Raw genomic sequence first — 17,041 nt, 5'->3', positions numbered from 1 at the left:
CTCCCTAAATATATATATGTATCGTGTATATCGTCTCATTAGGGGTGCTGTCTGAGCAGACGTACTGGGAAAGACCAAAATTACTTACGGTAACGTCTTTTCCAGTAGTCGCGAAGACAGCACCCCTACAACCCACCCTGGGTACAAAGATAATAATAATAATATATATATATATTTGTATATATATGCATATATATATATAGAGAAAGAGAGATATTAAAAACATTAAGCATCATTTGGTGTCCGTGTCGTTTGTATAGAACTGAAGGTAGAGTGAGAGACTATGCCTATTTATACTATTGACCGCCTGATTATGCAAATTTTTAAATCTTTTGCAGCTTCCTGTCCGTTGCTCGGAGGGAGACAAGTCTCATTAGGGGTGCTGTCTTCGCGACTACTGGAAAAGACGTTACCGTAAGTAATTTTGGTCTTTCATTATGGAGGACGGAGAATTCCATTGATCACAGTGGACAAATGGGACACAGGAGAGGAGAAAGAGATTGAGTAGTAGACTACACAGGAGGTAAGTATGACCTGTGTATGGTTATTTTGACTTTTTTTTTTTCAGTTCAGGGTCTCTTTAAGAACGAACCTATAGAACCTCTCTTGTTTGTTAACCAGGGACTAAAAGTATATTTTTTTTCCATGACTTATCTCACCTCATCTATAAAATAACTGTTCTTCTACATAAAACCTTTTAGATTTACTGTAAGTTCCTCTGTATGATTCCATGTTACATAAGTACGGTAATTTGTGTAGTCAACTGCAAACATTTAGACCCAAAACAATTTTATTACAAAATTTTCCTAGTTACGTCTACACACTAAAGGAAATGTCAAACCAAAACATACAGTTTTCATTTACTTATTTTTCATCTAAGACTCTAAAAGGGCTTCCAGATGCTTTTTTAGCATGTTTTTTAAACTACATGCATTAGCTAGTTGAGCAACATTCAGTAAACCGGCCAGAGTGAATTGGCTGCCGGAGACAAGCTCTCTGTACTACCTCTGCTACAGTACCCCTCCTGGCTGAAACCATGTGCTTAATTGACTCAACTATTTTCCCAACTGTCATTTATTTTCAAATGTTAATATGAAGGAAAACGAATGATTATAGAAATGGATAGCGTGGATGATAAAACGATGTCTTTCACTTATGAAATTTTTGTGGTATGCGCGACTCGGGGATGTGGCAGGGCCATATTAGTGGTTAAAGGTATCCCTCTTTCTTATCTCGAAAAGCTGTGAGGTATGCTGCAGTCCCAAAGTATAATGAACACTTAAAGCCTCATACACCCGCTCAACAGCGGTCTTTTATGCAGCACAAATATCAAACAGTTGGATTGACTTCTTATGAGTCTTATCAGTTGTTTGAACAATAGCAAACCACTTTTTTGTTTTTTTTCAACTTGTTTCACAACAAAATGTGTTAATTGTGCCGCATAAAAGGGCGCTGTTGAGTGTGTGTATGGGGCTCACGTGTCAGAGCTGCCTAGGGCTCAGCCTCCCAGCAACTTCCTCCACTGCTCCGCAAGGCTCATTCTACACCTCTCACACTAGGAACTCACTAGGCAGAATCTCTAGCGTTGTGGAAAACACTAGCATTTTTGCTGATAATGTAAGTATATGGGCTGCATGTAAAAACACACAACTTGCTGCAACATTTTCAAAAACACACATAATATCTCAATGGAGAAATTAATTTTTACATTTGTTTGATGCATTTTTTATACGACATTGTATTTTACTACACTGATAAAGGGAAAATATTGAAAAAATGCGAACGCACCAATAACACATGAAAAAAACAGTGAAAAGCCATTTCAAATGTAAACCTATGGTTTTCTGCACTGCCTAGTGAGTTCTCAGCCTCCCTATCCCACTCCAGTAAAGGCGGTCAATACAGCATCAAGCACTGGTTCCTTGCAGTAGGCATTACCTTCGTTTGTATGTGTCAACGAACAAGCCTCTCGGAAAGCCCCTTGATGCTGGAACAGCAGGTGCTAAGATCATAGTGCTAAGCTTCATTAGGTGAGCGTTTCGTTTTCTCCAGGCCCGGTCTGCCCATGATGCCAAGTGAGGCAACTTCCTTAGGCGGCACAAGTCTGGGGACAGCACCAGGGAGGAACAGGAAGTGAAGAAAATGCATGGCTAACCTATACTGGGGACAATTGTACCTATCTACCAATAATGGGGGCACCTATACCTGGCTACCTACCTATACTGAGGGTGGTTTTGGGGGGGCTAACCACAGCTATAATGTACAAGTCTGCCTCAGGCAGCAAGTCTAGAACCTGCCCTGGGTTTCCTCCTCCCCCATATTCTATTTATAAGATTTTGTGCAGATAAAGGGGGGGTGATGGTAGAGGGGACGTCTAGGCATTTTTTTCTGTGTTTTCGAAAAGGAGGCGGGTCAAACCACATTACAAAAGAGATTTCTATTACATGCAGCCACCAATATTGTCAGGATTTTTTTTTTGAGGAAAGAGGGTATTTTACATTGGTGGGGTGGGGGGGTGGAGAGTAATTTATGAGACATGGATCAGGAATAGTATGCAGCCCACTGCCAAATTGTGTCATTCATCTGATGAATAGCAATGGAATCCAATGTCTGGAAAAATACTTTAAGTAGGACTTTGCTTAACCAGATCAATGTGCACTGCCAGTGAAGGAGTTATGGACCACAGTAGCCTACAGCAGCTGCTGCCCCAGGGAGGAGCTGGACCAGAAAGGGGTATTGGTACACATACAAATGGAGGCTCCAAATAGGAACCATCACATGGAAGAGGGAGCTGCAAATAAAATGAAAGGGCAGCTGTACCTGCATTCCACACATGGAAGAGGGGTCTGATGTACTTATAAGAGGAGATGCAAGAATGTTCCCCTAAAATCCAGCTTTTGAACTGGCTCAAAGAAAATCCTTGCAGTCTTCAACCAGTTCACTGTCTGGCCCAGGGGTAGAGAATCTATGGCTCAGGAGCCAGATGTGGCTCTTTTGATGGCTACATCTGGCTCACAGACAAATCAGTAGGGGCTGATTCACTAAGTTACACTGTTCAAGCAGCGCACCTTAGTGTGGCAGTGCACGTTACATTTTCAAAGTAGGCACGCTGCTTCTGTAGCATGCACTAATAACTTACTCGAGTTCCCCCAAAACTAACGGCCGCTCCAATTGTCCCACTCTGGATCCTGTCAGGTCCAGTGACTTTGTAAAACGAGATCCCCACACTCTGATTGGCCCAATAGGCTGCCTGTCACTTGACAGGCAGCCTATTGGGCCTAAGTGCCGGAATCTCGTCCTACAAAGTGAATCAACCCCCAAATCAGCTAGCTAATTGTACAAGCTGTTAATTGGTATTTCTCCTGTCTGGCTCTCAGGGAAATTGCTGATGTTGCTGAAACCAAGAGAAGCTGAAGATGTGTCTGACACTTCCGCTGCCCTTGGATCAACTGTATACACATTACCTTGGCAACTGGGACATGAGCCCACTGCTGCGCATGCGCACTGTCCCAGTTTTTAACATATTGTATGGCTGTCACGGAATTACATTTTAAAATATGTGGCGTTTATGGCTTTCTCAGCCAAAAAGGTTCCTGACCCCTGGTCTGGCCCACCAAATGCATGTCCGCAGACACAGCATAAACCGAGCCTTCTCTATTTAAAGTCACTGCTTCATTTTTGAATTGAGATGGCCTGCTGATAAACTCTGTTGGGCTTTGTTGCTCAGATATAGTCTTCACTTTTTTTTTGCAAGCTAGTAAACAAACCTATTTACTATTATTTGCAGTTCCCTAACAGAATTGAAAAGATAAAGAGTATAAAAATATTTGTCCTTCTAATTACAAACTGATAAGATTACAGAGCATAAGGCAGCCCAAAATTGCGTGCACACCTTTAAGGCAGCCCAAAATTGTGTACACACCTTTGACTGATGTCGCCCATCAAGGATCGAGACCAAATCCCTTGGGTGACATCACGTCAGATGCGTTCTGCATAATGAAGTTGGCCGTCGCTCAGTCAGGTTTTTTTTTTTTAGCGCCGATCGGTCGTTTCCGCGATATTGCGACATGGGTACAGGCACACGACTATGTGAACGTCGCTTAGCGGCACGCCGCAATAATGACCGTCACAGCGGATTGGACCGCCAAGATCCGACGAATCCCGCACAAAGCACCGTATTGCTTGAAGTCTCGTTCGCTCCCGGTGTGTAGCGTTGCGTGACATCGTGCATACCCGCCGGCAGGATGAGGCGTCGCTGATGACCGGCTCAAGGGGATGTCACTAGAGCTGTTGGGCGGTAAGTATGCAGCTTAACACACACGTTATAATGAATGTGAACTGAAATGAAGACTAAACATAGAGTTTAATACAACCTGCATGTTAGAAAAACACAATTAATTACATCTCAGTACTTTGAACGGGCCTATAGAACTTTATGGGCAGGGATCTGACATTATTATTTATTATTATTATTATTGATTTATGAAGTGCCAACATATTCCGTGGCGCTGAACAAAGTAAGAAACAAACATGGGGTACATAATAATACAGACAATGGTGTACACCAATATACAAAATACATAATTAGTGACAAAATACCAAAAATGATACAAAATACAGAATTGGTAATGACAGTGATAAAAGTAACATGATAAATAAAATGTATAATGATTTCCAAGACCCAAAAGTGGGAGAGAGCCCTGCCCTTTCAAGCTTAGAATATAAAGGGAATGGGGAGGAAACCAGAGGAAGGGTAGTTTACAACAAATATATAGAGGCAGTGGGCTTGATTCACTAAACCGTGATAACTCATATCACGGCCGTGATAATGTGCGTGAACGCGAATTTGCACACGCAATCGCAAATTTGCGCGCAGAAACGATATAGTTTTCGCACACAAATTCGCTATTGCACTCTCAAATTCGCAATCGCTCGCAAACACGCCGTGATATGCATTACCATGGTTTAGTGAATCAAGCCCAGTGTGTTTTAGGATACCTAGTAGGAGTGCAATTTTGTCTTAGGGCAAAGGGAAGTGGCCTATGGTAGCACATATGCTTGGCGGAACAAATGAGTTTTTAGAGAGCGTTAGAAGGTAACAAACGTTAGCAAGTCACGAATGTGTTGTGGGAGGGCATTCCAGAGGAGGGGTGAAGTGTGTGCAAAATCTTGTAAACGTGAATGTGAGGAGGTAATTCTAGAGGAGGACAACAGAAGATCGTGTGCAGATCTGAGATTGCGATTGGGTTGGTATCTGGAGACTAGTGAGGAGATGTACTGGGGAGAGAGACTGTGGAGAGCTTTGTAGGTTAGGGTTAGGAGGTTGAACTGGATCCTCTGGTTAATTGGCAGCCAGTGAAGAGCTTGACAGATAGGGTCAGCAGAGGAAAATCGAGAAGAAAGATGAATGAGACGGGCAGCGGTTCAGTACCAACTGGAGCGGGGCCAGTCTGTTAGAAGGTAGTCCACAAAGTAGTATGTTGCAGTAGTCCAGATGAGCTATTATTATTATTATTATTTAGTATTTATATAGCGCCGACATATTACGCAGCGCTGTACAGTGTATATATATATCTTGTCACTAACTGTCCCTCAAAGGAGCTCACAATCTAATCCCTACCATTGCCATATGTCTATATTATGTAGTGCAAGTACTGTAGTCTAGGGCCAATTTTTTTTAGAGGGAGCCAATTAACTTATCTGTATGTTTTTGGAATGTGGGAGGAAACCGGAGTGCCCGGAGGAAACCCACGCAGGCACGGAGAGAACATACAAACTCTTTGCAGATAGTGCCCTGGCTGGGATTCGAACCAGGGACCCAGCGCTGCAAGGCGAGAGAGCTAACCACTACGCCACCGTGCTGCATGTATTAATATTTTAGTGCAGAATTATTCTGCAATGCAACTGAGCACGGTGAACTAGCCCTTAGACTTGTGTGTACACGCACACAAAGCCTTTCACATGTAGCGATCAGGACCCAATTGGTAGAGTTACAGTTTCAGACACAAGTTCTATGTTGGCACACCACTTGGCTGTAGCTGAGTAATATACAGGAATAATTTCTAAGTTATATATGATGGTTTGGGCCTTTCTCGCTTACCAAATTTTCCTGAATGAAAGGCCCGGGGATTCACCTTGCGGTCGCTTTCTTGCTGAACAAGTGCAGACCAAACCGGGGGTTGTATGGCGCAAAGTTTCAGTGGGAAGCGTGGAATAGGCATCTACTAAGTGAATCATTTGCTTCATGGATGAACATTCTAAGCACAGTAGTCAATGAGAAGAGAGCAGAAATCCCACTACAGGCAGATATAAAGGGGCGGAGCTTTGGTTGGCCATGTTGCAAGCTACATCATGTCCTGCCGTATCCACCGCGTGTGTTGGGGTCCCGGCCCGTACATCACAGGCTCTGTGAAGAGTGGTGATATCTAGACATTGGTTTCTGGGGCCTCAGTTCATCTCTGTTCTTGGACAGTCACCCTGAACCCTGCATATAGACGGATGTGCACACAGAGGACAATGATTTAAAGGGTGAGATCTTTCCAATACGTGGCTGAGTAACCAGCACTGATAAGCAGCTACATTGCTTGACTGAACCCAACTGGTTGGGCAAACTGACCTACTAAAGGTGGCCATTTCTAGCGAAAAATCTTTCACTACACCATCAGCGAACCAATATTTGCTTCCTATCAATTACAACCAATCAAGAAAATCCAAATTTTGATTTGACAAAAATCCAATCGGACGACTATTTTTATAATCGTTCATAATCGATTGTGCCCAGCAACTGAGATTATTTTCAACCAATCTGATCAGAATTTCTGATCGCTCGAATGATTTTTCGCTAGAAATTGGACCGTTAGTGGCCACCTTTAGTGATCGAATATTTTCAATATCAATCTGTTTCATCTTAAAGGGAGCCCCATCTTGGGACACTGACCACGATGTGAGCTGGTGTGACAGCGCAGACACATGGAGACCGCTTATTGCTTTATCTCTGGCCAGGGTAGAGGAAAAAAGATTTGAACTTACCTGGGGCATCTGATAGTCCTCCGCAGACATCCTGTGCCCGCGCAGCCACTCATCGATGCTCCATTTTCCCCGCCTCCAGTTCACTTCTAGAATTTCTGATTTTAAAGTCTGAAAACCACTGCGCCTGTGCGGCCGTGCTCCCACTCCCGCTGACGTCACCAGTAGCGTACTGCGCAGGCGCAGACCGTACTGGGCCTGCACAATACACTCCTGGTGACATCAGCAGGAGCGAGGACACGCCACGCAGGCGCAGTGGTTCTCCGACTTTAAAATGGAAATTCTAGAAGTGAACCGGAGGCTGGGCCAGAACATCGGTGAGTGGCTGCGCGGGCACAGGATGTCTGCGGGGACCATCAGAAGCCCCAGGTAAGTTCAACTTTTTTTTTTAATCCCCTACTGTACTCCTTTAATACTTGCAAGCTTATGTTTATTTTATACATGGCCATTGCCATAAGTAAATTCTGCCTTTTACTAATTTTATTAAATGAATTAAGAAATTGCTGGTCTCTGGGCATCCTAACTTTTCTGATATTGTATGTGCCTACATTTTACACCAATAATACGTTTGTATACCTAGGTGGCCTGTGACCTTCTGCTTTTACCTGGTTTTGCAAAGATAATTTTCAGGTTCGCTCCACCCACTATCATTTTAGGGCATGTTTAACAAATAGTCTTTAGATACAAGCAGTAGTACTTCTTTATAAAATAGCTATGGTGCATCACTCTAGTCTTCAGTGAGCCCAGCGAGGCACACACGAGGATCAGTCTCATGTCATTGAGGAACAAGTCACGCTTCTTTCGGCAAGTAGTTCCTTTTGCAGGAAAAACTTAACCCCAGCTGCTTGAAGTGTTATTCTGTAATTGCATAGTTTTTTGTGATTATTTTTTTTTTGTAATGGGGGAGCTGCCTTCATTTTGGGCTCTTACACAGTGGGACGTTGCGTTGCAGGGGACATTAAGGTCGCATAACATTCCCCTAACGCAACGCATGGTGGTGCTAAAGGTGGACGCTACATAGAGCCGCGTTATGCGGCTCTTGGTGCGCCGTTTTCATTCGATGGAACCGGCAATGATTCATATGAATCATTGCTAGCAGGCAGAGAACCGAGAATGATTCATATGAATCATTGCTAGCAGGCAGAGAATGATTCATATGAATCATTGCTAGCAGGAAGAGAACTGGCATTGCAGTGCTGTGAATATTAATTAGCCATGTGGCTAGGCAAAATAGCGGACTCTCCCCTCCTCCTCTCCTCTCCTGCACACAAAAAACAAAACATTACCGAGCATGTGCAAACAGTCTAACGTGACTAAAACCGCGTAGAACGCACAGCATGCTGCACAGAACGTGCAGCGTTACAATGTGACGCAACGTGGGCACTGTGAACAGCCCATTGATTTTTCATTACTGTGAGTTGGGCTGCGTTACAGGCTGCTCTAACGTGCCCCTGTAACGTCTTACTGTGAAAGCAGCCTTTGTGGATCACTGTGCTTTATGGGTACGACTCTGCACAATATTTGGGGTTCACTGTAATTAAAATGTGGGTGTCACTCTGCATTACTGGGGGATACACTGCCTAATATTTGGGTATTAGTCAACCTAATGGGGAAAACTGTCCCTAACTCTGCCTTATGGGGGCAATGCTATTTAATATTTTGGGTTCACTCTGCTATATTCATGGAAAACTATTCCTAATTTTTGAGCCACTATGCTTAATTGGGGGAAATGCTACTTAATATTTGGGAGGCAATCTGCCTATAGTTATTTATAGCCCACTCAACAATATGCCCTGCTAAAACAATATGTAGAGTGCCCCACAAATGACAATATGCAGTGTGCGGGGCACCCAAGCTTTTAAGAGAAGATATAGTTCTCTTTTCTCTCTGCAGCTGCAGGTTATTAACCTTTCTGCTGTATTTACTCTTCTAAAGTACACATGTTATGTTGCAACACTTCAATCACACAAGGACTTTCTATAACACATGCCATGTGTACCAAAGAAAGAATTATAAACTCCACAGATAAAAGCTTTCTTCTCCTCTTAAAGTTAAACAGCAGAAGTACACAAACCTAAGAGGGATAGAAATATACTAACACAGAAAAGCAGTAACAGTGTGCAGTAAAAGCAAACATAATTAGGAATAACTAGATTCCCACAGCTGGTGGGGGCAGCAACCTTACACCTATACCCACCTTTTGAAGATACTCCTTAAATGTAAAAAACAATATGGAGATCTTCTGTCTTTAGTGTATTCTTAGCAGAGATGTAAGCCACAGATTGGCAGTTTAGGTTTGCTCTACATCTACAAGGACTGGAATTAGCAGGGACTGAGGGCTGGTGCACACCGAGCGGGTTTTTCGGCGTTTTTGCGGATACACTTGGTCAATGTTTCTCAATGGGGTGGTTCACACCAGAGCGGGAGGCGTTTTGCTGAAACGCATACTCCCGGAGTGAGGCATTTTTTGGATTGCGGAGGCTTTTCTGCCTCCAATGTAAAGTATAGGAAAACCGCAAACCGCTCTGAAAAACGGCAGTTCAGAGCGGTTTTGCAGGCGTTTTTGTTACAGAAGCTGTTCAGTAACAGCTTTACTGTAACAATATATGAAATCTACTACACCAAAAAAACTTCCCAAAACCGCAAAATGCTAGCTGAAACGCTACAGAAAAATAAGAAAAAGCGTTTCAAAATCTGCTAGCATTTTGCGGATCTGCTAGCGGGTTTTGGTGTGCACCAGGCCTGAATGAGAACTTTGCACAGAACTTATCAGATTTGGAATTGTACTGAACAGTTAACATATCTTGATTTCAATGTATCAGATATTTTATCGGCTTTCCAAATTTGTGTAAAGGTTTCCTGCTAATTCCAGGTCCTACATCACAAAAATAAATAAATCACCTAAAAATCTAAATCTAAGTTACAAGAACCATGTAAATCACGTCCACTGGCATCAGGCTCTTTCCCACTATGCAACACATGCACTAACGCGATTTCATGCATGCGTTTCCGACACACAGCACATGCATCATGGTGCGATATAGTGCTGATATAGATGGCACGCAACACAATAAAGCCCAACAGGAAATTGTGTGCAATAAAATGTTTTCAGCAGCATTACATCGACATGTGCAAGAACTCACACCTGTACTGTGGACGGTAACATGAAAGTCTATAGGCTACCAAACAGATCGCACACTACATGCAGCGCATCATAACTCACAGCAACACGCATAGTGTGAATGAGCCCTACATGTTTGTTTCAAGTAATTCTGGAAATTGCCAGTCCTCAAATGATTGTCAACAGCCAGTCCAGGCAAAGGACCAGGGATATGCTCGAAAGATACCACATGATGACACTTGTCTGGAAGAATCTGTCAGGGCTCGTTCACACTAGAGACTTTTTTTGTAATTTTTATGCGCAGGCGATTTGTACAAATCGCCCTAAAAGCGCTTACACTATGCTTTCCAATGAGATAGTTCTCATTGGGGCGTTCCGTTTGCTTGCTGCTGACAAAAAGCACTGCATGTACCATTTTCAGGGCGATTTGACCTGAATGGAGGGTACAGGGAAATCGCAAAGCGCTTTGTATAGCCATTTCCCCAGCGCTTTAATGAATAAATACATTGTATTTATTATTTTCCGGGTCAAAGAGTTCACTTCCTGACTTGCTCTAGAAAAGAGCTTGGCAAAAAGTGCTTTAACCTCCTTGCCGTTCTAATTCCCGCGGCCCTGCAGCCGCGGGAAGGTTTTTTTGCATATTTTTTTTTTTTTTTTTATCATGTAGCTAGCCTAGCGCTAGCTACATGATGCCCCCCTCCCTGCGGCGTCCCTCCCCCCCCCCCCTCCGATCGCCGCCGGTGCACTCGCCCATAAGGAAATCCAGTTCTGAACGGGATTTCTTTTAGGGCTTCCCCCGTCGCCATGGCGACGTTTTGCGATGACGTCACCGACGTTGTGACGTCAGCTCAGCTCGGGATAACCGGCGAGGTTAAAGGGAACCAGAGATGAAAAAATAAAGCTGTTATAACATACCTGGGGCTTCCTCCAGCCCCATACACGCTGATCGATCCCACACAGTTTTCCTCCTCTGCCCGCAGCTCCGAGAACTGGCTCCGCGATGTTCCGTCAGTCGGAGCCAGTCTAAGAGTAGCAGAAGTGCGCTGTTTGCGTATCTCTGCAGCAGTGTATGGAGATTTACGTAGAGGGCGCACTTCTCCTGCGGAGCTGGCTCCGATGACGTCAGTGACGGGAGCCAGTTCTCGTAGATGCGGGCAACGGTGGACGTCGGCGTGGGATCGATTAGCGCGTATGGGGCTAGAGGAAGCCCCAGGTATGTATAACAGCTTTTTCATTTTTTCAGCAATGGTACATCTCTGGTTCCCTTTAACAAAAACGAACTGCCCACCCAAGCGCCGGGAATTGGCCAAAAAATGATCACATCAAAAAACGCCCAATGCGAACACTCACGCGAGCGGAACGCAATGTGAACAAGGCCTTAGTTCTGATTGACCCGGTGACTGAGGTACTCCCTCCCCAGTATAAGCTGTACCAGGCTAGAGCCTCCCCCCATTCAGTAGACATGAACACAAATGCAAATTTATTTAAAGGGGAACTGAAGTAAGTGGTATACGGAGGCTGCCATATTTATTTCCTTTTAATCAATACCAGTTGCCTGGCAGCCCTGCTGGTCTATTTCTCTGCAGTAGTATCTGAATAACACCAGAAACCAGCATGCAGCTAGTCTTGTAAGATCTGACTTTAAAGTCTGAAACACCTGATCTGCTGCATGCTGGTTCAGGGGCTATGGCTAATCGTATTAGAGGCAGAGGATCAGCAGGGCTGCCAGGCAACTGGTATTGCTTAAAAGGAAATAACTATGGCAGCCTCCGTATACCTCTTACTTCAGTTCCCCTTTAACAAGAAAATGAGACAATCAACCAAGGTGTGAATGACGGCAGCAGCCACAGCACTCACTCACCTCCCTGGGCTTCAGTGCTGAAATTTTCCCTCCGTCCTCCGGTTGGCGCTGTAACTCTGCAGTGAGATCACTGATGGCAATCTCACCAGAGTGTTTCAGAGCCTCTGTGGAGAGGAACTAGCTTGGCTGCCTGCGTCCAGATCCTCTGGGAGGGGAGTAAAAACACCCGCTGCGCTCCATTGAGCTCCCGGGTGCTAGCCCGAGCATAGCTCTGGGTTACTGCCAGGAAGGTTAATTGTGCTACGCAGTTTTTGTTTTCTTAAAGGCACTCACTAATGATACAATCTTCATTGTACAATCTCACCACTTCCATGTAATGTGACAACTACATAAAGTATCCATACAAAGTATATTCACTCAGTTTACCCTTCTACTACATAGGTTTGCCTGGTAAACACCATGCACTTTTTAGGCCCCGTTCACACTGCACGCGTTTCCAGCCGCGTTTTGGAAACGCGTGCGGGAGGCCGTGACGCACGACATCAGACAGTGCATAGAGTGCACTGTCTGATGTTCACACTGCATGCTTTCCGGACCTGTGCGGTCCGGAAACGCATGCTGCATGCATTTTTTGTCCCATTCACTTTTCAGTGATGGGATCAGCCACGCAACGTACACAAACGCGGATGGCGTGCGTTCGCATGCGTTGCGTTCCGCATGTATGGCCATCCACGTTTGTGATGTGAACGGGGCCTTAATTCAGATTCTATCTCTGATTTTCCTGGTCAAGAAAAAGATCGGATCAGGCAAAAAATATACAGCCTACTGATTGCTATTGACCAATCCCAAGCTCTTTCTTAATCTGAAGCAGATCAGACATGCTGGAAATTATCAATCAAAATGCTGGCTAATTTTCAGCATGTATGCCCTTTCAATCTATTTTTCGATGGCCAATTGGAAAAATTATCAGAAATCTGATCGGAATTTGGAAAAAATTGCATAGCTGTGTATGCTGGCAAACTTCTATATTCGATGTGTATATCGATCTGTTCAATATTTCAAATCAGATCTGAAGTAAAAATTGCATGGTGGGTGCCAGCCTTAATAATCTGTCTTGCTTTGTATTAGTTCTACCTGCTTCTGACTAGTCCCTAATCTACCCTAAACCTGGCCTGAAACACTCCTATCTACAGGGAAGAATTATAGTGCACATGTAAAACAAAAACAGAAAAATGCTAGACATAAACTGTAAGTAAAAATCCCAGCCTTCGCTTTATCAGGCTACATTGCTTCCCTGGTTATTCATTAACTAATGCACTTTGACTTGTGCTTCTTCTAGTTACTATCTTGAGACTGAACCAACTGTTACATGAATTAGAATCCATCATGTCTCATTCTAAATGGGTTAAATGACAAAGCTAAATATGATAAAGCATCACCTTACCATGTCTACAGGGGATTAGCAACTGGTGGTGGATCAGCCTGGCTTTCTGTCACTTGTTTCTGCTAAGCTGCTGCTGCTGGTTCTCTGGCTATGAGACTGGATGGGAGGAGGGCAGGCTGGGAATCCGCCCATTATAAACAGTCAGGGCAGTGCTTCCATGAAAGAAGAACACAGACTGATCCAGCTCTCTAGTAGCCATGCTTGTAAGTGACTGAAAGGATATGTATATGCCTGGAGCTGCTGCTGACTGCAAATCATTATCAAGCGGGCACTGGGCAGGTTAATCATTTCCGAAATGCTACAGACTGACATTCATGTTTATACAAAGCACTGTCTCTGCTCCATTCCAGCTGCGATTTGGTTGTCAATGGACACCTTTCCTGCTATAGAATACTGTATTTTTTTTTAACCCCTACAAAGCAGCTTGGTAGATGAGTGAGAGTGCCTATGATAGTCTGGCGATAATTTCTGCACACTTCCGATTGTTCTGCGCATTTTCTGTAAACTATTTGAGCAAATTCCATTAAAGTCAATGGGCCAACTTTAAATGTAAATTCCAAAGATCCTGTACATGTTAGAACCACCAAATTTGATAGGTATGTGTAGAGGGGCACACCCAGGATTTTCAAGGGGGAGGGAGGGGTTGTTCTTGAAAGGTGTCCCTCAGCCACGCACAAGCCTAACTAATAATAGGTAAATGTCCCTGCATCTGTCCATGTGTCAGTGCTTTTTAGCACTGCGCATGTGCAGGGACAAGATGCAGAGACACTGGCGAGAGCCGGAGGAGGAAGGGACCAGAAGCGGCAGTCGTGTGCACGTGCGCAGTGGGTGTGCGGACAGCTGGTGGCGTGCGCGTGCATGGTGGATTACTGACCTAGCCCATTTTTAAAAGGGCTAAGGTCACTAGTACAGTATAATAATATGGTAAGACATCATGCTGGGTACACATAATGCAATTTCCTGTCCGACTGAAAAGGGATAGATCAGGAGCAGTTTGTATACAGATCATAATGAGGACGGGTGATGAAGGGGAAAGTGAAGCATTCACGCAACGGGGGCACAGGGCTGTGCTCCTACCTGACTCTAAGTTCCCCAGAGGTGCTCCATGCTCTGTACACACACTGCTGCTGCTCCAAGCTCTGTACACACACTGCTGCTCCATGCTCTGTACACACGCTGCTGCTCTATGCTTTGTGCACACCCTCCTGCTCCATGCTCTGTACACACGCTGCTGCTCCATGCTCTGTACACATGCTCTGTACACACGCTGCTGCTCCATCCAAAGTCAACTGTAGCAGGGAAAGAAGGGGGGCAGTGCTGTGATATTCTGGCGCCTCAACTTGTGCCTGCCCCCAGACACTGCATTGGCCCTGGTCTGAGGGGGGGGGGGGGATTCTGGACAGCTGTAATTCACCCCCCCCCTCCCAACCTCCTGCGTTTGCCTATGGTGTAGGAGAACAGTGGCAATAAGGGGTGCCAAGAGACCTTGTGTTTTCCAGAACATTGCAGTTAAAGTACATCTGAACTGAGAGGGACATGGAGGTTGCCATATTTATTTATATCTTAAAGGGAACCTAAACTGAGAAGGATATGGATTTTTCCTTTTAAAATAATACCAGTTGCCTGACTTTCCTGCTGATCCTGTGTTTCTAATACTTTTAGCCCCAGCCCCTCAACAAGCATGCAGATCAGGTGCTCTGACTAAAGTCGAACTGGATTAGCTGCATGCTTGTTTCAGGTGTGTGATTCAGCCACTACTACAACTGAAGAGATCAGGACTGCCAGGCTACTGGTATTGTTTAAAAGGAAACATCCATATCCCTCTCAGTTAAGGTTCCCTTTAATCAATAGCGGTTGCCTGCCTGTATTGCCTGCCAGTCCTGCTGATCTCTTTGGCTGCAGTAGTGTCTGAATGCACAACTGAAACAAGCATGCAGCTAATCCAGTCAGACTTTAATCAGAAACACCTGATCTGCTGCATGCTTGTTCAGGGTCTATGGCTAAAAGTATAAGAGGCAGAGGATCAGTAGGACAGCCAGGCAATGTGTATTATTTAAATGGAAATAAATCTGTAGGCCTCTATATTCCTCTCACTTTGGGTATGCTTTAAAGAGTATCTGTATTGTTAAAATCGCACAAAAGTAAACATACCAGTGCGTTAGGGGACATCTCCTATTACCCTCTGTCACAATTTTGCCGCTCCCCGCCGCATTAAAAGTGGTTAAAAACAGTTTTAAAAAGTTTGTTTATAAACAAACAAAATGGCCACCAAAACAGGAAGTAGGTTGATGTACAGTATGTCCACACATAGAAAATACATCCATACACAAGCAGGCTGTATACAGCCTTCCTTTTGAATCTCAAGAGATCATTTGTGTGTTTCTTTCCCCCTTCTGCTCTCATGCACTGAAGTTTTAGGCTGCTCTTTTCTTCCTGCAAACAGCTTTGCCCTTGTCTGAATTTCCTCAGTATGTGAAAGCCCAGCCAGCTCAGAGGACACTTTATCCAGCTTGTAAAAGATACGAGAGCAGAGAGAAGCTGCACTAATCTAAATATCACACAGGCAGTGTGCAGAGAGGGGCCTGAAAGGGGGAGTTCATAGCAGAACCACAACACTGAAGAACTTGGCTGCCTTCCAGACACTGGCCGACAAGTCTGACAGGGGAAAGATACATTGATTTATTACAGAGACTGTGATAGCAGAAAGTGTTGCAGTAAGCCAGAACACATTAGAATAGCTTTTGGAACTTGTAGGATGATAAAAAACAGGATGCAATTTTTGTTACGGAGTCTCTTTAAAGGGACAGTAGGCTGATAGAATTTTTGTATGATGGACAGCATATAGAGACTGTAGAAGGGTAGAGGAAAAAGAACACAGGGAGGTTGGGAAGCCCAATCTGGTGCAATAAGGTTAGTGGATAAGGAACATTTCGTAAGTACAGAAGGTAGAATGGGTTGCTGGGTGAGGCAACTACTCGTTCTCGCATGTGGGGAAGTACTGTCCCCACTCGGCCTTGATGGTTGGTCGCTACTCCAAAAAAAAATAGATCTGTCAGAAGCCTTCTGACGCCGATCTTCCCCTGAGGATAGGGGTACTAACTAGTTTTGGAGGGTTAAGAGATGCCCGGTAAAGGTAATGGTATGAATTACACTCTATATGGCAGAGACAACAGTATACAAAAGGAGGTATGTAATTAAAAGACAATTCGTTTTTATTGATGCGCAAGACAACGCGTTTCACGGCAAGAGCCACTTCCTCAGGTCAATAGTAGTGCCTTCAGGAGCAAAAAGCAGAACTCAGAGTCGAACATACAATGCAATATCATACAACATAAAGCATCTGAGGTATCCAATAAACATAACATTCATTTATAAAATATGTGATGTATATAAAAACATTAAAATTAAAATAAATTATAAAATAAAAAAAAATAAAAAATATATATATATATATATATATATATATATATATATATATATATATATATATATATATATATACAGAGGGGCTGCAGCACACAACAGGAAAACAGTGACAGGGGCTCTTGGTTACGCTTTAACGCGCTTAAGCTCACCAACTGCGCCAAAGTGTCCCCAATCTGGTGAGTCCTACTCTACCATGCAAAATGCCAGTTTTTATAAGCAGTCT

The 17,041-nt window shown here is 44.0% G+C and overlaps 1 protein-coding gene across 1 annotated transcript in view; it reads right to left on the bottom strand.

Annotated features, from left to right (window-relative positions):
• PCBD1 (pterin-4 alpha-carbinolamine dehydratase 1) overlaps positions 1-13,578 on the bottom strand; it is a 39,334-nt gene extending 25,756 nt beyond the window's left edge. Inside the window, exon 1 of the mRNA XM_068258296.1 lies at positions 13,393-13,578. Within this exon, the coding sequence (XP_068114397.1) occupies positions 13,393-13,395 (3 nt within the window). The 5' untranslated portion in view covers positions 13,396-13,578. The remainder of the gene's footprint in view (positions 1-13,392) is intronic.
• Positions 13,579-17,041: the final 3,463 nt, after the last annotated feature.

The sequence above is a fragment of the Hyperolius riggenbachi genome, chromosome 10 (assembly GCF_040937935.1).
Source record: "Hyperolius riggenbachi isolate aHypRig1 chromosome 10, aHypRig1.pri, whole genome shotgun sequence".
NCBI classification, from domain to species: Eukaryota; Metazoa; Chordata; class Amphibia; order Anura; family Hyperoliidae; genus Hyperolius; species Hyperolius riggenbachi.
The sequence above is the reverse complement of the archived record's forward strand: the minus strand, read 5'-3'. Positions and strand labels throughout refer to the sequence as shown.